The sequence below is a fragment of the Suricata suricatta genome, chromosome X, assembly GCF_006229205.1.
Source record: "Suricata suricatta isolate VVHF042 chromosome X, meerkat_22Aug2017_6uvM2_HiC, whole genome shotgun sequence".
Lineage (NCBI taxonomy): Eukaryota > Metazoa > Chordata > Mammalia > Carnivora > Herpestidae > Suricata > Suricata suricatta.
The window spans coordinates 39,517,145-39,537,337 of record NC_043717.1 but is presented as its reverse complement, the minus strand read 5'-3'; the positions used below and the strand labels follow the sequence as shown (position 1 = coordinate 39,537,337).

The 20,193-nt window shown below is 49.9% G+C and overlaps 1 protein-coding gene across 2 annotated transcripts in view; it reads left to right on the top strand.

The window, feature by feature from the left end:
• Positions 1–15,326, top strand: part of ELK1 (ETS transcription factor ELK1) — a 15,446-nt gene extending 120 nt beyond the window's left edge. The window contains exons 2-7 of one of the 2 annotated variants that reach the window (XM_029930640.1): positions 1–116; positions 9,161–9,404; positions 11,594–12,043; positions 12,649–13,095; positions 13,756–13,857; positions 13,943–15,326. In XM_029930640.1, coding sequence (XP_029786500.1) covers positions 9,195–9,404; positions 11,594–12,043; positions 12,649–13,095; positions 13,756–13,857; positions 13,943–14,041 — 1,308 coding nt within the window. In that variant the 5' untranslated portion in view covers positions 1–116; positions 9,161–9,194 and the 3' untranslated portion in view covers positions 14,042–15,326. Of the gene's footprint in view, positions 117–9,130; positions 9,405–11,593; positions 12,044–12,648; positions 13,096–13,755; positions 13,858–13,942 lie in introns of both variants that reach the window. The other variant, XM_029930639.1, reaches the window with a different exon arrangement.
• The last annotated feature ends 4,867 nt before the right edge of the window (positions 15,327–20,193 follow it).

Below are 20,193 nucleotides of genomic sequence, written 5' to 3'. Positions count from 1 at the left end.
CCACCGCCACCGCCGCCACCGCCGCCGCCTCGGAGCCCGGGCCTGGGGGGCGGTGGGGCTGCGCATGGAGCCCCCGCCCCCCGGAGCTGCCAACACTGCCACTGCGCTACACACAGGTGAGCCCGGGGCCTGGAGGGTGGAGGGCCAGTCCGTGACCCCACGTATCCTTCCCGCCCCCGCGCGAGGGATGTGGCCTTGGCCCGTGGCCTGCCTGTGTTCGACTGCCCACCGCCACCTCCACGGCTGGTGGACCTGCCTGTGGTATTGTCCCCTCCCTGCGCCCCTTGTAGTGGAGCTGACTGTGGCCTGACCCCCCTTCCTGTTAGATAATGGATCGGTCTGCGTGCTTATATTTCTCCCCACCCCACCTTACAGTGGACTCGCCCACGGTCTTGCCCCCACCCCCACTTACAGGGGAGCCGTCTCTGGCATTGTCCGACTCCTTGACAGTAGGTGCATCTGAGTGTTCGTATTTCTCCTGTCCTCAACTTTCAAGGGCCCCGTCTGTGGCTTTGGTTGTTCCATTACTCCTGTCCCTTGTAGTGAATCAATCCGTGGCGTTGTGCACCCCCCCACTCCCTTTAACAGTGAGTTAATTTGTGAAGTTGTATTCCTGCCTCCTCCAGTCCCCAGTGCATCAGTACGTGGCTTTATCACACATTCCCCCCCACCCCTTGATCAGTCTAAATGCTTGTATTCACATCCCCATAGTTATCAGCCCATTGCCCTGTCCTCCTTTTTATGTAGAATGTAGCTCGAGTCCTTGGGTTTCTCCCTTCCTTTTAATAAAGGGTCAGATTAGGGCTTTTTTATCGCCCCATTTCAATAGCCCCGTCCATGGCCTCGTTCCCTGCTTTTAATCAGTCTGTGTGATGGCTTTTCTCCTCTACTATTGGTGCAGTCTGTGTGCCTTTCTGCTCCCCTTGCCCCCAGTAAATAAGATGAGCCTTTGCACTCCCCCCACCCCCACCTTTGCAGTGGATCTGTTCCCTGGCCTTCCTGCCACCCATGTGCTTGCATTCAGGCACACACCCCCATATCCTCCCCTGAGTCCAGAGCTTTGTAATCCCTCCTGCTTGAGGGTGCTTTTATCTTCTCCCTCCTTTCCTTGTGGTGGATCAGTCCTGGCCTTCTTCCTCCCCCCCCACCTCCCTCCTTAATATTGGATCATCCTTTGTGCCTGCTGAACCCAGGTTTTTTTCCCTGTAGAACACACCCCCTCATACACATGATTAACCACTAAGACATTCTGCCTCAGTACAATAAATGGATATATTAAAGATAGTGATAAAGACATTAGGAGCTAATATTTATTGAGCACCTACTAGGTATCTGGCAAGGGGCTTTATATTAATGAGCTCATTTAATCCTCACCACCACCCTATAAGACAGGTAGTGAGGAAAGTGTGGCATAGGGGTTCAATACCTTATTCAGAGGTAAGTACCCCATTAGGTGACCCCTCAACACAAAATAATTTTTGAGGCTCCTCTCCCTCACCTCATCCCATTTCACATGAGACCCTGCTCCTTAAAAACTGAATTACTTCTCAAGCTTTTGATTTTGCTCTTGCCCCTGCCTGCAGAGCTGCCTGCATTCCACACCATGTCTCAGCACCCATCCACCCCCAATCCTAGCAGCCCTGTGACTTGAGTGATTTAACCACTTTCTCCCTGCACCCGATTCCTCATTCGTAAAATGGAGAAATAGAACGAGACTCCACTCCAGTGTAAAGAATACCCGGGAGTTAATAAAACAAGTAACCTCTCTGGCCTCACCTCCTGCGCCTTGTCCCCTCAGCACTGTTCCAGTCACAGTGAGCTCCTCACTCATTCTCAAAACACATCAGATGTGATCCAGCCTCAGGGTCATTGGGTTCGTGACATTTCCTGCCTGGAACACTGTACACCTGATCTCTCCGTGATTCCGTTCAGAAGTCTGTTCAAATGTCAGTCCATCCCTGACCATCTGAACCTGCATACTTAGCAGGACTCAAGTCACTTCTCTGCTTTATTGATTCCTTTGCCCCTTATCACTATCAGACACACTGTGCAGTTTACCAGTTGATTGTGTTCATTGTCTCTCTCCATTAGAACGGGAGTCCCATGAGGGCTTACAATTTTTGTCTATTTACTGCTGGGTAAATATACCTAGTATATAGTAAGTGCTCAAGAAGAATGTATTGCATGAATGAATGTGAAAAACATAATTTCAGACAACCTGGGGAGGGAGGAAGATGGAGGTGAAGAGGGCATATGAGAGCTCATTAAGAAGCTAGTTGGGACTGTTCATTCAGCAAACACTTAGCACCTACTGCGTACCAGGCACTCTTCTAGGTGCTGGGGATATGGGAAGGAACAGAACAGGCAGAAATTCCTGCCCTTGTGGGGCAGACATTTGTTAAAAGTGGGTGAGATAGACTATATAAATAAAACAGTAAGTAAAATTAGATCTAGTATGTTAGACAAGCACTAAGGGGAAAAATGAAGTAGGGAAGACGAGGATAGAGTATGGGGGTGGCTGAAATCTTGGGCACCAGGCAGGCCTCATTTAGAAGGTGATTGTTGAATTAAGGCCTGAAGGAGGTCAGGGAGGGAGCCATAATGTCCAGGGGAAGAGTGTACCAGGCAGAAGGAACAGCCAGTGCAAAGGCCCTGAGGTCAGACTGTGTCTAGAGGGTTCAAGAAACATGAAGGAGGAGGTACCTGGCTGGCTCAGTCGGTTAAGCATCCGACTTCAGCTCAGGTCATGATCTCATGGTTCATGGGTTCAAGTCCTGCATCAGGCTCTGTACTGACAACTCAGAGCCTTGAGCCTGCTTCAGATTCTGTGTTTCACACTCTCTTTCTCTGCCCCTCCCCTGCTCGCACTCTGTCTCTCTCTCTCAAAAATAAAACAAAACAAAAAAAAAGAAACATGAAGGAGGATAGGATACCTGGGTGGCTCAGTTAAGCATCTGACCCAGTTCGTGAGATCGAGCCCCATGTTGGGCTCTGCACTGACAGCACAGAGCCTGCTTGGGATTCTCTGTCGTCCCCCCACCACCACCTGCCAACTTGCTCACTCTCAAAAATAAACAAACACAAGAAAAAGAAACATAGGGGTGCCTGGGTGGCTCAGTCGGTTAAGCGTCCTGCTTCGGCTCAGCTCATGATCTCATTGTTCATGGGTCCGCACCCCGTGTCGGGCTCTGTGCTGACAGCTAGCTCAGAGCCTGGAGCCTGTCTTCAGATTCTGTGTCTACCTCTCTCTCTGACCCTCCTCTGCTTGTACTGTCTCTCTCTGTCTCTCAAAAATAAATTAAAAACATAGAAAATTAAAAAAAAGAAACATGAAAGAGGCCAGCGTGGCTGGAGCAGAGGGTAGGGAAGAAGGCAGGAGGCAAGGTCATGAGTGGTGATAAGAGCCAGATGGTATAGGCCATGGTGATACAGAAGGCTGGGGGAGGGGGAAGGCTGCTACATAAGCTAAGAGCTAACATTTGTTGGGTGTCTTCCACATGCCAGAGATAGTTTTCTAAGCCCTTTACATATATTGGCATTTAATCGTCACAAAAGACTTTAGTATATTTTGAGGATCTTTTAGAGATGCAGAAACAGACCCAGAGAGGTTAAGTAACTTGCTCAAGGTCACACAGGTGGAACAGGGCAGAGGAGTAGGAGACTGAAGACCCAGAGAGAAGAACAGATTTGCAAGAGCAGACAGGTTGTTCGTCACATTGGATCATCCAGAGGAAGGATTTTATTTTTATTTTTTATTTTTTTATTGTTTTAAATTTTTTAAACATTTATTTATTTTTGAGAGACAGAGATAGTGTGATCAGGGGAGGAGCAGAGAGAGAGGGAGACACAGAATCTGAAGCAGGCTCAAGGCTCTGAGTTGTCAGCACAGAGCCCAACACGAGGCTCGAACCCACAAACCGTGAGATCATGACCTGAGCCGAAGTCAGATCCTTAACTGACTGAACCACCCAGGTGCTCCCAGAGGAAACATTTTCATTCTGCCCGGGAGATACCAGAACTTGATGCCTGTAAAATAAAGGGCTTATCAGGGGTGAGAAGAGAGAAGAGCACATACATGTCCTCAGAGGTGGGACTGGATGGCCTCAGGGCGCCTGTGATGTAGTGTGGCAAGCTTGTGGCCACCTTGGAGTCTGTACAGCATGCAGAAGGACCCTTCCCAGAGGTCAGCATGGCCTGCTCCCCCCCCCTTCAGGAAGGGCCCTCCCTGCTCACCCTGTGGAAAAATACCTTCCCTATTGCCCTCTAGAGCCTTCCCCTCCGGTCTTTCTTCATATAGAGCTGGTGTTGTAAAGTTCTGGGCCCACTGCCTGGAGCCAGACTGCCTGGGTTTGAACCCCGGCTCTGCCAGCTTCCAGCTGTGTGATTCGGGACAAGCTGTCAAGCTCTACCTCTATTTCCTCATCTGGAAAATGGGAGGAAAATAATAATGCCCACCCCACAGTGTTGCTTTGATGATTGAATCAAGTGGCTGAAAGGATTTGCGGCACGCAGCCAGGGCTGTGGGACTATTTTTAAAATCAATATTCCTATTCATAGCCTACATATAGGTATCTACCAGGCCTTTGAGACAGTCTCCAAAATTGACCTCCCAGGCTTGCCTCCAAACCTGCTCTCCTGCAGTGCTCCCATCTTGGTTGGTCCTAGCTCTATCCTTCCAGGCGGTCAGGCTGCAAGCCTAGAATCACCCTTGACGATGCCTCTCTCACCCACCCCCATCCTTTTGTCAGCAAATCCTGTTCACTCTCTTTTCACATTTTGTCCAGGACTCAGCCACCGCCTCCCCAGTTCCACTGCCACCACCACCGTCTCTCACTTGGACTGTTGCTGCAGCCTCTTCTATCCCTCCAGTCAGTTCTCCTCAAAACAGCCAGAAGGATCCAGTTAAAATCCATGTCACAGCCTCTTACCCCTCTGTTCACAACCCTCTTGTGGCTCTCCTCTCACTCAAAGTCCTTGCACGGCCCGAAAAAGCCTCACTCAGTCTGGCCCCTCCATTCTCACCTCCTACCACTTTTTGCGCCCTTACTCCCTCCTCTCTGACCTTTCCAGACTCCTTTCTCTTCCTCTGATCTGCCCAGCATGGCCCCAGCTTCGGGGTCGTTCACCCTGGCCGTGTCCTCTGCCTGGATCGACCTGCTCCCTGGGTCATCACAACCCTGACTCTCACACGTCAGTTGCTCAGTTTTTACCTGCTCAGTGCCTACCCTCCCCTGGCTACCCTGTCAAAAATAACAACTGTCCCTGCTTCATTTTCTTCCCAAAGCCCTCCTCACCATCTGACATATTTTTGTACTCATTTATCTTGTCTCTTAACTGTCTTCCCCCACTACAGTGTGAATTCCACTACAGCAGGGGTTTTTGTCTTGTTCACTGCCATATCCCCAGTGCCTGGCACTCAATAAATGCTTGCTAGGGGTGCCTGGGTGGCTCAGTTGGTTAGGAGTCCAACTTCGACTCAGGTCGTAATCTCACGGTTTGTGAGTTCAAGCCCTGCATCGGGGCTGTCAGCACAGAGCCTGCTTCGGATCCTCTATCCCCTTTCTCACTCTCTGCCCCCTCCCCCGCTCATTTCCTCTCTCTCTCTCTGTCAAAAATAAATATTTTAAAAAAATGCTTGCTAAATGAATGAGGTGAAGGGAAGTAAGCACATTTGAGTAAGGCAGATTACTAGGACTCTCATTAGGAGTCAAGTGGGAAATATGATAATAAACAAAATAGAAAACCCTGTGTGCTGTGGAGGCTTGAAACAAACTGTTGGATTTCACTTTAATTGATAGGTTGGATTTCACCTTAATTGATAGGTTCTAGTGCGGCTGAAAGAGGAACTGGTAAAATTGCCTGTCTTCACCACCAGGAGTCACACTGAACTCTTTGTGCCTCTGAAACAGGCAGGTCTTTGAAATAAACTCAGTGAAGCCTCTGATGACAGGACTTTCAAATGTGGACACTTCATGGCTCTGTGACTTGTGTAATAGCCTAAAACCATGTCCGCCAAATGAACTTCAAAACAGCTCAGACCTGAGAGGCTCATACTGTATATTTCATTACAGATTAAAGAATCAGTCTATAAATAATAGAGGAAGGTTCTTTGAAACCTGGTTTGGAAGGTCTTAACCCAACAATCCCAGCCAGTGAACCGGTGACTGATGAAAGCTCATTCCTTGAGAAGAAATAGGAAGCTCCATGTCTTTTTCCCCGCTCTCCCTCAGCAAAGAGGGCAGTTCTGGGGAGATGGGCAGGGGTGGTCCTGTTCTCCACCGGATGTGCCGAAGGAGCAGTGTGGAGGCAGTTTAGCCCAAAGGTTTAAAGGCTTAGACAACTGGAATCTGACTGCGTGGGTCTGAATCCTGGCTGTGCCTCTTAGGCTCTGTGGCCTGTACACGTCATTTGGACATTTTGTGCCTCAGCTTCCTCCCCTGTAAATCAGCGATAATAAAGAGTACCTATTTTCCAAGCTGTGATGAAAGATAAATGAGTCAGTACCTATAAAAATAGCAGTACAGGTCTACATGCCTTTATCCAAAACCCTTCGGGCCAGATGTGTTTCAGACTTGCACATCTTTTTCAGATTTTAGGCAGGCAATAAGGGTCACATACAAGGTGTTACATAACACCCTCAGTGGGCTCAGTAATCAGCCACATTCAGATTTCTGTAGCAAAATGTACGAACAGTCACACCAAGTGAGGATCAGTAAAGACCAGAAAGGGCTGCGTTCATTTCAAATCTGGTTTTGTCACCCAAAGGGTTATAAAGTTTTCTGTTGTTAGAGCTTTTTGGATTTTGGAATAGAAGGTAAGGAATCAGGAACAAATGCGAAACTAATAGCTATTAAAAGCTTATCATACTCCAGGCACATTATACATAATCTGTACAATAACTCTGTGAACTTGGTATTATTATTATCCCTACTTCTCAGATGGGAAAATTGAGGCACAAAGAGGTTAAAGAATATGCCAGGGGCCACACGGCTGATAAGTAGCGGAACCAGGATTCCAGTCCTGGCAATCTGGCTCTTGAGCCTTGGCGGTCGTCTGTTAGGTCATATTGCCTGACTGGAACAATGCCAGCCAACTATCATGAACCTAAAAAAACGTTAGCTATTGCTGTTCTCAAGGAGAACATACAGGGGTAGTAACAGGCCCAAGGAGTGTGTAGTCGAGAGACAGAAGAGGGCAGGCATGGAGTTTCAGGAAGGCTTCAGAAAGGCAATGCTCCTGTGGGCTGGGACTCAAACGATGGGGAAGACTTGTAGGCAGACGGGAGCCCACACGCTGAGTGAGTGAAGCGCTTTTGCCAGGGGCTGGCAGAAGGAACATTCTGGAACACTTGATGTTTAACGTGGTAGAGGATGCAAATGAGAACATTCAGGTGAGAGGCATTATATACTAGTTTTCCACTCTGGCTACAACAATCACAAATCTAGCTGCTTATGACAATGTAAATTATTATCTTGGCACTCCAGAGGCCAGAAGTCCAGGCCGAGACCCAGGTGTGGGCATGGCTGCATTCCTTCTGGAGGCTCTAGGGGAGCGTCCGGTTCCTGCTCACTCAGGTTGCTGGCAGAATTCAGTTCCTCGAGGTGGTAGGATTCAGGTCTCTTGTTTCCTTACTGACTGTCAGCTGAGGGTCAGTCCTGCCTTTAGGAAGCCACCATATTCATGGGCTCGAGCTCCATTATTCCACCTTCAAAGCCAGCAACAGCAGATCGAGTCCCTCTCGTGCTTTTGAATCTCTCCTCCCTCTTCTCTCATTGCATCTCTCTGAGCCATCTTTCCGCATCCTGCTTTTTAGTAAGAGTCCCTGTGATTAGATTCAGCTCACTGAAATAATCCAGAACAGTGTCCCTAAGGTCCGTCTGTACAGTAGTACCCCCTTATCCGCAGTTTCAGTTCCCTGGGGTGAAAATGAAGGTCATCCTCCTGACCTATCATCAGTAGCCTAGCACTATGTCACAACGCCTACGTCATTCACCTCGCTTCATTGCATTATATAGGTATTTTACCATCTCACATCATCACAAGAAGGGTGAGTACCGGGGCGCCTGGGTGGCTCAGTCGGTTAAGCATCTGACTTTGGCTCAGATCATGATCTCACAGTTTGTGGGTTTGAGCCCCGCATCGAGCTCTATGCTGACAGCCAAAGTCTGGAGCCTGCTTTGGATTCTGTGTCTCTTCCTCTCTCTCAAAAGTAACTAAACATTTAAAAATTTTTTATAAAAGGAAGAGGGTTTGAGTACAAAACAAGAAGATACTGAGAAGAGAGAGCACATTCCCATAACTTTTATTATAGTATATTGCCATAATTGTTCTATTTTATTATCAGTTATTTTTGTTAATCTCTTAGTGTGCCTGATTTATAAATTAAACTTTATCCTGTGTGTCTATATATAGGAAACATACATAGTATATATAGGGTTTGGTACTATCCACAGTTTCAGGAATCCACTGGGGGTCTTGAAACATATCCCCTACAGAGAAGAGGGCATTCCTTAAGTTCATCTGCAAAGTTCCTTTTGCCATGTGACATAATGTACTCACAGGTTCCAGAGATTAGGATGTGGACATTTTTCTTTTTTTTTTAAGTTTATTTTATTTAGTTTTGAGAGAGAGAGAGAGAGAGAGAGAGCGAGCGAGAGAGAGAGAGAGAGGGAGAGAGAGAGAGGACAGGGAAGGAGCAGAGAGGGGAAGAGACAGAATCCCAAACAAGCTCCACACTGTCAGCATAGAACCGATGCGGGGCTCCGACTCACCAACCGTGAGATCATGACCTGAGCTGAGATCAAAAGTTGGACCCTTAACCAACTGAGCCCCCAGGTGCCCCAAGATGTGGACACTTTTTGAGAGGGGCATTATTTTGCCTACTGCAGTCTGCCCTCTGGCCCCCAAAGAGTCACTGCTGCTCCCACATGCAGTATACATTCACACCATCCTCTTGTCCTCCAAAGTCTCCTAGCATTATGAGGGGTCATCCGAAGCCAGGCTGAAGAGCTTAGAATTTAGTCTGAGGGTGTTTAGGGAATGATGGTGAGCTTTGGGGACAGAGGTGGAGACAACATGGCGAGAAAAGGAATCCTCCTCCTGCCGACCTTTCCTCCTCCTGTGTCCACAGCCTCTCAGCTCTGAGCCGTCTGCCCTCTAGGTACCCCTGGGATGGCGTGAGCACTCCCCCAGCGATGGACCCCTCTGTGACGCTGTGGCAGTTTCTGCTGCAGCTGCTGAGAGAGCAAGGCAACGGCCACATCATCTCCTGGACCTCACGGGATGGCGGTGAGTTCAAGCTGGTGGATGCCGAGGAGGTGGCCCGGCTGTGGGGGCTGCGTAAGAACAAGACCAACATGAACTACGACAAGCTGAGCCGAGCCCTGCGGTACTACTATGACAAGGTAAGGCCTCGGAGACCAGGACCGGGGACCGCCGCCATTTGCACCAGTCTTTTCACTTTCCCGCCTTAATGGTCATAGCTGTAACTCTGAAAACAAAATTTACTATTTCGTGCCCCATCCTCTGGCACTCTCACACTGGTGTTGGGCACTGCAAACATTTAGCTCAGGTCTCTGGCTAAAAACCTTCACAGCAGTATTAATACTGACGCCTACCCTACTACCCCGCATACAACATTTCAGTTTCTTGTCTTATAGCTAAAAATTCTTGAAAACATCACTAAAAATGACTCTTCCTTATCCTGTCTTCTGGGACTGGACCAGTCCTGGGCTTCCTCAGTTATTTCATAATCTGCTCTTATTCCAGAATATTTGTATTCCCGAATATCCTTATTCCCAGCATCAGAACCTCTGTGACAGTATTATAGCAACCTTTCCATACCTCATCCTCTGGGATACTGACCATTTTTGTTGATTCTTCTCTCATTCCTTTAGCTAAAACCTCCAAAACAACAATGTTTAATGCCAGCTTCACACCCCATTCTCTTGCATCCCCAGAGCAACACTGGCCCACCCCAGTGTTTATTATTTTATCATCTGATTCCTATAGCTAAAATTTTACATTTTTCTCACCCTCTCAGGCTCCAAGACCCGTGCTGTGTTTCCCCTCCCCCACAGTTTACCAGTTATTTCATTTTCTTCTTTATCCAAAACTCTCAAACCAATATTAATGAATATCCTTCTTGATTCCTTTTCTGAGAAGCACAAACCCACCCTGTGACATCGCTGACCAGGATTAAGAGGTTTCTAGGGTGTCCGAGTGCCCTCTAGCTGCCTCTCGTCCCCCAGAACAGCCCTGGACCTATGCTGCACACTCTTAATTATTTATAGCATTTATTCCATTTTCATATTTTATTCCTTTAGCTGAAACCTCCAAAACAATATTAATGAGGCACCACAACATCGCTGACACCCTCCCGACCTATCCTGAAGTATCTCAGATGCGGTCTGCAATCCACCCAGCCAGCCTTAAGAGTCCCCCCAATATTTATACCAGTAGTTTAATGCTCTTATCTACTTGCTATCAGTCACTCCATTTTCTAAAGGCCTTAGCTTTAAAGTCTACCACAATATTAAGAATGGGGCTCCTCGGTTACAAGTCTGTCAAGAAATAAACTATGAGGGGAGCACCTGGGTGGCTCAGTCGGTTAAGCGACCAACTTCGGCTCAGGTCGTGATCTCGAGGTTTGTGTGATTGAGCCCCGTGTCAGGCTCTGTGCTCACAGCTCGGAGCCTGGAGCCTGCTTTGGATTCTGTGTCTCCCTCTCTCTCTGCCCCTTCCCCACTCATGCTTGCTTGCTCTCTCTCAAATAAATAAACATTAAAAAAAAAAAGAAACTGTGACGACAACAACAAAAAAGCCCAAAACAAAACAAAATGAGTGAGGCTCCCTGGCCTTTTCTCCCTAGTGACCTTTCCCTGTTGTATTTCTGTATCAATAGCTTTACATAATCCTCCATATTAGCAAGTCCTCACCACATTCTTCTATATTAATTTACTCTCTTCCAATATTTACATCAGTTACTTCGTTTTCCTGCCTTACTGCGTCAGCTACACTCCCAACACTATCCTGGCAGCCACCCCCACAAGGCCTGGCCCTATTACACCCCCAGGCACCCCTGGATCCTGGAACCAGAGGAAAGCCTGCTCCTGCACTGATTCCCCTAGGTGGGCCCCATTGTGGAGAGGTGCCTCAGTGTGTGGGCACACGTCTCTTAGGTGGGGGTGGGGGGGGCAGACAGATGGAGATAAGGAGTGACAGGAAGATTTGGAGGGCGATGGATGGGAAGGAAACCCAGAGGGGAGACAGAGAAAGAGGAGAAGGGCGGTAGACTAAAGGAAGAGTTGTGGAAGGGAGAGGAGAGAAGGGGGAGAAACTGGGAAGAATACAGAGAGGGAAATCACGATGGGGAAGAGAGGTAGAAACTGAAGGAGAAGGGAGGAGCCCCCAAATTGGGAAAGATGTGGGTGAAAGACAGGCTGGGAGGAGGGACCCATGCCAGGGCAGACACGGAGGTGGGAAGGCGTATATGTAAAAAGACAGGAGAGGGACAAGAAAGACACTGGGGGACGCACCCCTCCACTCTGGCCCTCTCCTCTAAGGCCCTCTATCCTGTCTCCTCCCTTCCCAGAACATCATCCGCAAAGTGAGCGGCCAGAAGTTCGTCTACAAGTTTGTGTCCTACCCTGAGGTCGCGAGGTGCTCCACTGAGGACTGCCCACCCCAGCCTGAGGTGTCAATCACCTCCACTGTGGCAAATGTGGCCCCCACCGCTGTACACGCTGTCCCCGGGGACACTGCCTCTGGGAAACCAGGCACACCCAAGGGTGCAGGCATGGCAGGCCCGGGTGGCCTGGCGCGCAGCAGCCGGAATGAGTACATGCGCTCAGGCCTCTATTCCACCTTCACCATCCAGTCCCTGCAGCCACAGCCACAGCCGCCCCCTCATCCTCGGCCTGCCTCAGTGCTCCCCAACACCGCCCCTGCAGGAGCTGCAGTGCCCCCTTCCAGGAGCAGGAGCACCAGTCCAAGCCCCCTGGACACCTGCCTGGAGGCTGAGGAGGCCGGCCTGCCTCTGCAGGTAAGAACTGGAATATGGAGATTCAGTAAGAGGGAGGATGTACAATTCCCAAAAGAGGCGGTCTGGTAGAAGAAGGGACATAAACATCCTACTTAGATATGGTGGAAGGAGGGACACAAGTTTCCTGGGAGAAGGTGTTGGGGAGGAGAGCTGTGCAAGTACCAAGCTCCGCAAGGTGCCCGAATGTATTTGCTTAACACACAGGCGCTCTCACGTTAGCATTCAACTCCAGATTGCTGGGGCCCACTCGCCAGAGTTTCTGGTTCTGTGGCTCTGGGGCTGAGCACAAGAATTTGTATTTTTAACTAGTTTCCAGATGAGGCACATGCTGCTAGTCCATAAAGCAAATTTTTGAGAACCACTGCTTTCACGAAGGGGGCCAGTGTCCCCGGGAGGCCCACCCTGAGGAGCAGCCCTGTCCCCGGAGAGAGGCTGCCCCCGAAGAAGCTCCACATCCTTGGCAAAGCTCCCTCTTGTCGGTATACCTGCCTCGATGTGCAGTCATGCCCCCTGCTATGAAGTCCTGCTCTCCAAGAAAAGTCCTTGGCTTCGCTAGCCCAGCAATCCTTATGCGCCCCCTCTGCCCGCCCGCCCTCCTCTCTCAGGTTATCCTGACCCCACCCGAGGCCCAGAACCCTAAATCAGAAGAGCTGAATGTGGATCCCGGGTTGGGCAGGTCCCTGCCCCCCGAAGTGAAAGTGGACGGGCCCAAGGAAGAGGTGGAAGCTGCAGTCGGTGGGGAGGCGGGGTTTGTGCAGGAAGCCGCTAAGGCCGGGCCGGATGTCCCTCCTGCGGGGGGCGTGCCAGCCCGGCTGCCCGCGGTCGTCATGGAGACAGCAGCGCAGGTCGGCGGCCTCGCGGCTTCCACTGCTTCCAACACGGAGATTGCCCAGCCTCAGAAGGGTCGGAAGCCCCGGGACCTGGAGCTTCCACTCAGCCCGAGCCTGCTGGGTGGGCCAGGACCCGAGCGGACTCCAGGATCGGGAACTAGCTCGGGGCTGCAGGCGCCGGGGCCGGCGCTGACCCCGTCCCTGTTACCTACGCACACGTTGGTGAGTGCCCGCGGAGGGGTGGGGCGAGGGAGGGAGGAACTAGACTTCGAGGGCCCGTGAGGTTTCTCTCTGAGCGGGAGGGTGGAGCCTTCGAGCCGGATTGGCTGCACGGAGAGCCCAGGCTGGAGGGGCGGGACTTGAGTAACGAAGGACCTGCTAGTATCCGGTGCCTTGGGATGGACTGTCCGAAGGAAAGACTAGTGTGGGGAGTTTTGTGGGCGGGACCGAGAGGCTTTGTGAGGGAACTGTTATCTGGGTTAGGCATGGATTGAGGAACCTTCGTGGGGCTTTTTGGTCTGGGATTTCCTTAGCGGGTTTCCTGTGAGGTATATGGTTGAGTGGGATGTAAAGTTGGAGAGTGATCCTAAGCCGATGGGGTGGTGACCTGTGAGGTTGAAAGCTGCATGTGGATGGGATCTTGGAGATGGTCTTGCCCAACGAAGCTGGAAGTGGACCCTGAGGAGTTGGGAGGGGTTGTCTGCTTGACATTGAAGAGGTGTCCTGGGCTTGACCTTAGTAGTTGGGGTGTAAGCCTGTGCACTTTGGGAGAGTGATCTCGGAAGTCCGAGTGGGAAATCTGGCAGGGCTGGAGCTAAGTTCCTTCCATTTTCCCACACCTGCCCTCTGCTCACTTGAGTTCCAACTGCCCCTTCCCCACAGACCCCGGTGCTGCTGACGCCAAGCTCGCTGCCCCCCAGCATTCACTTCTGGAGCACCCTGAGTCCCATTGCACCCCGTAGCCCAGCCAAGCTCTCCTTCCAGGTAGGATCTCCTTCCCCCATCGCGGAGAGGGTGAGAGACCCTAGCATGGCCCCCATCCCTGACCTTTCCCTATTTCTGTCCCCAGTTTCCGTCCAGTGGCAGTGCCCAAGTGCACATCCCTTCCATCAGCGTGGATGGCCTCTCAACCCCCGTGGTGCTCTCCCCAGGGCCCCAGAAGCCATGACTACCATCACCACCGCCACCACTCCCTTCTGGGGTCACTCCACCCATGGCCCTGAACTTCTCTCCAGCCAGCCGTCTCAAGGAGAATCATAGTTCAGCTGACAGACTTGTGCTCTAGTCGTGGTGGGGATTCTTAGGAAGGATCGCTCAATAACCCTTCCACAAGAAACATAGCAACTTCTCTTTTCTTGGTCAGTTCCCCAGTGGCCGCCCATATACGTCTCCTACTGCCATGGTGGGGATGGTTTATTTATTTATTTTTTGAAGGCTGCTGGGAGGAACCTGACCCAACCCTTGTGGAGGGGTGGTGAGGACATCTCCCCCATCTCCACATTTTCCCCCTAAGATGAGACAATCGGGGTCTGGCTTGAGAAGGACCTTTCTTTATTTTTTTCTCAGCCTGCCCTTGGGAAGCTGCGGGAGCCCTGTGTCCATTTGGGGGTGTGGGTGGAAGAGATACTTTGTTGTTGTTTATTATTCCTGGCCATACCCAAAGGTCCAGGAAGAATTTGTGCCGTTTAACGGTTTGAGACTCTTGGCCAAGGAGGACTCACACCCTTGAAATAGGGTTTTCCACCTCCCCAGCCTTTCTCTCAGATACCACCTTTTTGGCCAGGGAGAAATGCCCCCTTTGTTCTTCTCCCCCTGAGAAGCCATTCCTGTGTCTGCCAAACTCCTGGGGTCCTGCCTGTTACCTCCCAATGGAGGGTTTTTTTGGAGAGAGTGGTCCCCGTCTGGGGGGCCCCTCCAGCCAGTACTCCAGGTCTCCTTGTCCCCCACTCCCTGCCATTTTGATAGTATAATCTATTTTTAAACAAGGCTTTTCATTAGGGGAGAGGGGAGCATCTCTTCCTATATCTGAGATGGGGTGGGTGGGAAGGAAGGGATCTGGGGGGGAATCTTCCTGCCACCCCCAAGTGTTTATTTTTGATACCAAACGTGTATTTTCAGCTCCCTCCCTCCCAGCCCCCCAATTTCCTGCGGGCGGGTACAAAGGACCCTTTAAGTGTCCCTGGAGTTGGGAGGGAGGAATGAGGGGGGGCATAAAGCCTATCCTATCTTAATTCCAGGCTGGAGAGGATGGTGGGTTCAAAGGACCCCTGGGATCACCTCCTGTCAGCACCGGTCCAGCCTGGGCCTAGGGATCTGGGGGTTGGTGATTTGGGGGACAGTGCTATACCAGTCTCCACTGTTTGTTTTACTTCCCCCCAAAAAAATGGATTTTTTTTTGTAAGAGTCCCAGAGAATGGGGAATTGTTCCTGTAAATATATATTTTTAAAGGTGATGCCGAAGGCTGCTAGCCATTTTTCCCTGAAGCCATTGGGACTGACTGTAACAGGCAGGAGGTTGTGTGAAGGTTGGTGAGGGTGTGGAATTGACTATGAGAGGTAGGATGTTGGTGAGTATCAGAGAGACTGCAGGCCAGTGACTAGGTGTGTGAAGAAGAAAGAAAGTGTGGAGAGCTGTGATCATGCACACACGCTTGTGAAACCATGTATGAGAGTAGGGGCTGTAACCACAAGCGACATCGTGTCTGTGTGAGGTATTTTGGCCATGTGGCAGAAAATCGCCGCGGGATGGAATGAGTGATGACGGTACCATGCAAGAGACTGGAGGTACGTGTGAAGTCCTGTTTAGGCAAAGGTAGCAGGGGCTGCCCCTCCAAGACCGTTTGATGAGCAGATGACGGTAAGCAAGACAGACTGAGTGACCAAAACAATGTGTGAGACTGTACGGACACGAAGGTGCGGTGGAAATGGTCAGACACTTCACTGTAAACAAGCAGGTGACTGTGTTCAGGAGATGGCTTGTGTGTGGAGCGTCATGCAAGGCTGTGGTAGCGACCGAAGCCATGGCGGCCTTGTGGGGAAAGTCGACTGCATGAGGAGAAAATGGCTGTGAAGCCAGATGGGGGCCTGAGACACAAGATCCAGGAATGCACGGTTGTGTGTGTCAACACCATTCATGTGAGACCAGCAAAGACTGAGAAACTGAGATAAAATGGCTCTGACCTGGAGAGTGTGAGGCTGCAAAGTGTACGTGTGCATGCGCGTGCATATACACCTGAGATGAGTGGCAAGATTGATTATAGTTTCTACCGCAGTCTAGCCCAGAGGCTCACGGACTGTGATGGCAGGAGAGAACATGATGGCGAGGCCGAGTGACTGAAACAGTACGAGAGACCACATACCTGTTTGTGAGTGACAGCTGACAAGGAACACGGCGCTGTGTGAGAGAGAATCAACGGCCCAGCGGTGTGTGTGTGTGTGTGTGGGTCTGCGAAACATCTCACGTGGGACTTTAATCAGAGTTTTCTTAAGTTTGTTTAGAGAAAGAGAACAAGCTCAGGTGGGCAGAGAGAGAAGAGGACAGAGGACCTGAAGCAGGCTCTGCACTGACAGCAGAGAGCCCGATGCAGGGCTCGAACTCACAAACCGTAAGACAATGGCCTGAGCTGAAGTCGGACACTTAAGCCGCTGAGCCACACATGCACCCCTAATCAGAGGTTTTAATGAGTGTGAAAAACAGAAAATGAGGCCCTGGGAGGCCATGGGATTGGTGTGTGGGAGAGGTGGGTGAGGCTATGGGAATGATGGTGTGAAGGACCAAGGCCATGAGAGACCGTGTGTGTGTGTGTGTGTGTGTGTGTGTGTGTGTGTGTGTGAGAGAGAGAGAGAGAGAGAGAGAGAGATGCTGAGAACTCATAGCAATTGGGAATTGTTGACCACAGATGGCAGAGGCTGACTGAAGAAATGTGACAGTGAATGGGTGACTAAGACAAAATCTAAGACACTGGTGGTGTGTGAGTGTATGTGTGAACTTCCTTGCAAGAGACTATTAAAGGCTGTAAATCAAGACTGGGTGTGTTGAACACTGCTGGATAAGAAACACGACACAAGGTAACTGTCCCAGTGTCTGAGATAGTGTGTGACTATGCAAGTGTGTGCACCTTCGCTACCGTCAGCAACTGTGGGTGTGTTAGATGGACGGGGGCTTGGGTGAGAAGAGATAGGAGACATGGTGACTTCATCTGTGTGCGAGAACGTTCATGAGAGACGAGCAGGGGCTGGTATATCAGTGGCTATTCTGGTACGTGACTAAGTGGTAGAAACATCTAAAAGCGTGACTGTGTTGTGTGCATGTGAAAAACTGGTAAGAGGAAATGGTGGTGGTACTGGCTGGATGAGAGAGGCTATAAGACGTGAGTGTGTGTGTGTGTGTGTGTGTGTTTGTGTGAGTGAGAGAGAGAGAGAGAGACTGTTTGCAGGAGACCAGGAATCTATAACAGAGAAAATGACTCCCTGAGTTTGTGTCTGAGGAGAAGGCTGAGAGACCGAGTATGTATGTGAGCCTGCTCCTAAGACACTCTAGTAGAGACTATATAGATCCAGGACTGTGTGTCTGTGTTTAAAAAAAAAAAAAGTGAGAGAAAATTACAAAGGCCAAATGAGACTGTATGAGAGACCACAGATGGAATGTACCAGGCCTGGGAGAAAGCCACTTCCTCCGCAGGTCCCGCCTCTTCCGTCCCCTGCGCTGGCTCCTCTGGGTTTTCCAAAACTTGAAACGCTGGAGTTCCCCAGGTTTCACCTGACATAAGCCCTCTCCAGGGAGTCTGGTCCAGTCCCAGCCTTTGACATGCTGCTTATCCCCCCAGCGGCGATGCCCGCATTTTTACTGCCAACCCAGACTGTTCATCGCACTGGTCAGAATCTCTAGAGTTTTGTTGACTATACAGATTTATTCCTTTAGCACTTGTTTATTGAGCCCTGCAGACACAATGGTTACCAAGCCAGGCACAAATCCCTGACCGGTGGAGAGCAAGTATTTTATTGAGGGTGATGGACAAGAAAGAAACAGAGAAATACAGCGGATCAGGTGGCAGTGCAATAATTAAATCTCTTACTCCATTGAAATAAGAAATCTGCAGCATCATTTTATTACCAAACATGGGAGAAGATGGAAGCGCCAACAACCCTCTTCCACAGAGAGTCCTAGGAGTATACAGTTTAAACACAACAGAAATATCAATTGCATCATTATTACCAGGGCAACGGGTGATTAGATAAAACAGCCAACCAGAATCACAGGTTGCTTGGGGAGTTTGTTTCCACAGGATTAACACAGGGCTGATGTTTGAAGTCTTGGAATCTTAATAAGATCCCTTTGTTCGAAGCATACTTGCAAAGACAGGGTTATGTTCTCAGGAAACGGTACATCTGTAATGGATACAAATGTCAACATACCTTATTGCCCATAACACAAGACCAACATTTTTGCGAAAGTTCTCTTTTAACACCTGACCAAATCAAATTCTATCACTTTGTTTTAATTTGCAGAACGGTACCTCTCCTTCCATGAATGCAGAGGAAATGAGACCTTGCCTTCTTAACTTTCTTGGACTTCTTTTTTTTTTTTCTTGGACTTCTTTAAAATGTTGATGTATTTTTGAGAGACGGAATGCCAGTGGGGGAAGGGCAGAGAGAGGGAGACACAGAATCTGAAGCAGGCTCCAGGCTAAGGGCCGTCAGCACAGAGCCTGACACGGGTGCTCAAACTCACAAACTAGGAAATCCTGACCTGAGCCAAAGTCGGACACTTAACCAACTGAGCCACCTAGGCACCCTAGACTCTTTTTTTGTTAAAGAGATTCCTGTTCTTAAAGTGGGCTCTGGAGTTTCACTCATCAGGGCTTATGAGAAAAAAAGAAAAGAGCAGGTCCGTGGAGCTCGGTTTTACCTGCATCAATAAGGGGCTAAAGAGGACTTAATTATTAACAGTAAAATGAGCATGTAGAATTGTTTTACAGATGAGACCTACAGAGAAAAAGAGGTTTCAGTGACTAGAATGGTTCTTAAAGTGTAGCCCCCAGACTACAGCATCAGTGTCACCTGGGAGCCTGATAGAAATGCACATTCTTGAGAGTTTGAACAGGGGAGGGGCAAAGAGAGAGAGAATTCCAAGCAGGCTCTGCACTGACAGCGCAAAGCCCAACGTTGAGCTCATTCTCATGAACCGGGAGATCATGACGTGAGCTGAAATCAAGAGTCGGATGTTTAACTGATTGAGCCACCCAGGCACCCCTAGAAATGTATATTCTTTTTTTTTTAAGTTTATTTATTTATTTTGAGAGACACAGAGGGAGAGAGAATTCCAAGCAGGCTCTGCACTATCTGTGTGGAGCCCAGGGCAGGGCTCGAGCTCACAAACCACAAGATCATGACCCGAGCTGAAGATGGAGGCTTAACCGACTGAGCCACCCAGGCGCCCCTAGACATGTACATTCTTGAGTCCTACCCCAGACCCACAGAATCAGAAACAGGTGGGGCCCAGCAATCTGTGATTTGACAAATCTTTGAGATGATTCGGATGCACACTAAGGTTTGACAGCCTTCGGCCTACAGGGTGACAAGGGGTACCATACACAAAGGGTAGCTAGAGAAAGCCTCTGTGAGGAAAGGGACCTTTTTTGTCTGTATCCTCTTTTAGAGCATAAGCTTCTGGAGGGCTGTCTTATTATCTGCTCTGTCCAGTGCCAAGAACAGCATCTGACCCCCGATAGGTGCTCAATACACATCGAATGAATGTATTTAACAAACAGCACCTACTCTCCACCAGGCACTGTTTAAAGGACTTTTGAGAATCTGAAACTGCCAATCTTGGCAATAAACCTGATGATATAGGCTCAGGGCGGGGCTTGTTACACACCCCAGGTACTCTGATGGACCGTGGCCAAGCTCGGTCCCTCCCAAGCACCCCCCTCCCCAGGCCCCAGCTCCCCCCACCCCCCAGGACAGTGGATAGCCCCACTTCACTCCCACACCCTTTTCCCCACACTTTCACTTCCCCTTCTCACTTCCCTCATGCTGACCACCCTTCCCTATGCTGACCACAGGGAACCTCACTTTCAGGAAAGAGGAGGATGAAGCAATTACCCCGATGCCTGCTCCATCGAATGAGGAGGGACACACTGAGCACACTACACTCATTTCCCCTTGTCCGACACCTACTTGAGGTTGACCCCATCGTTGTGGTAGAGACTGCATTTTATGGGTGGAGAAATTGAGGCTCAGAGAGGTTCAAGTGACTTACCCAAGGTCACTCAGCTAGGAAGTGTCTGCTCCATTTCCTCTCAGTAAGAATGTGGCCAG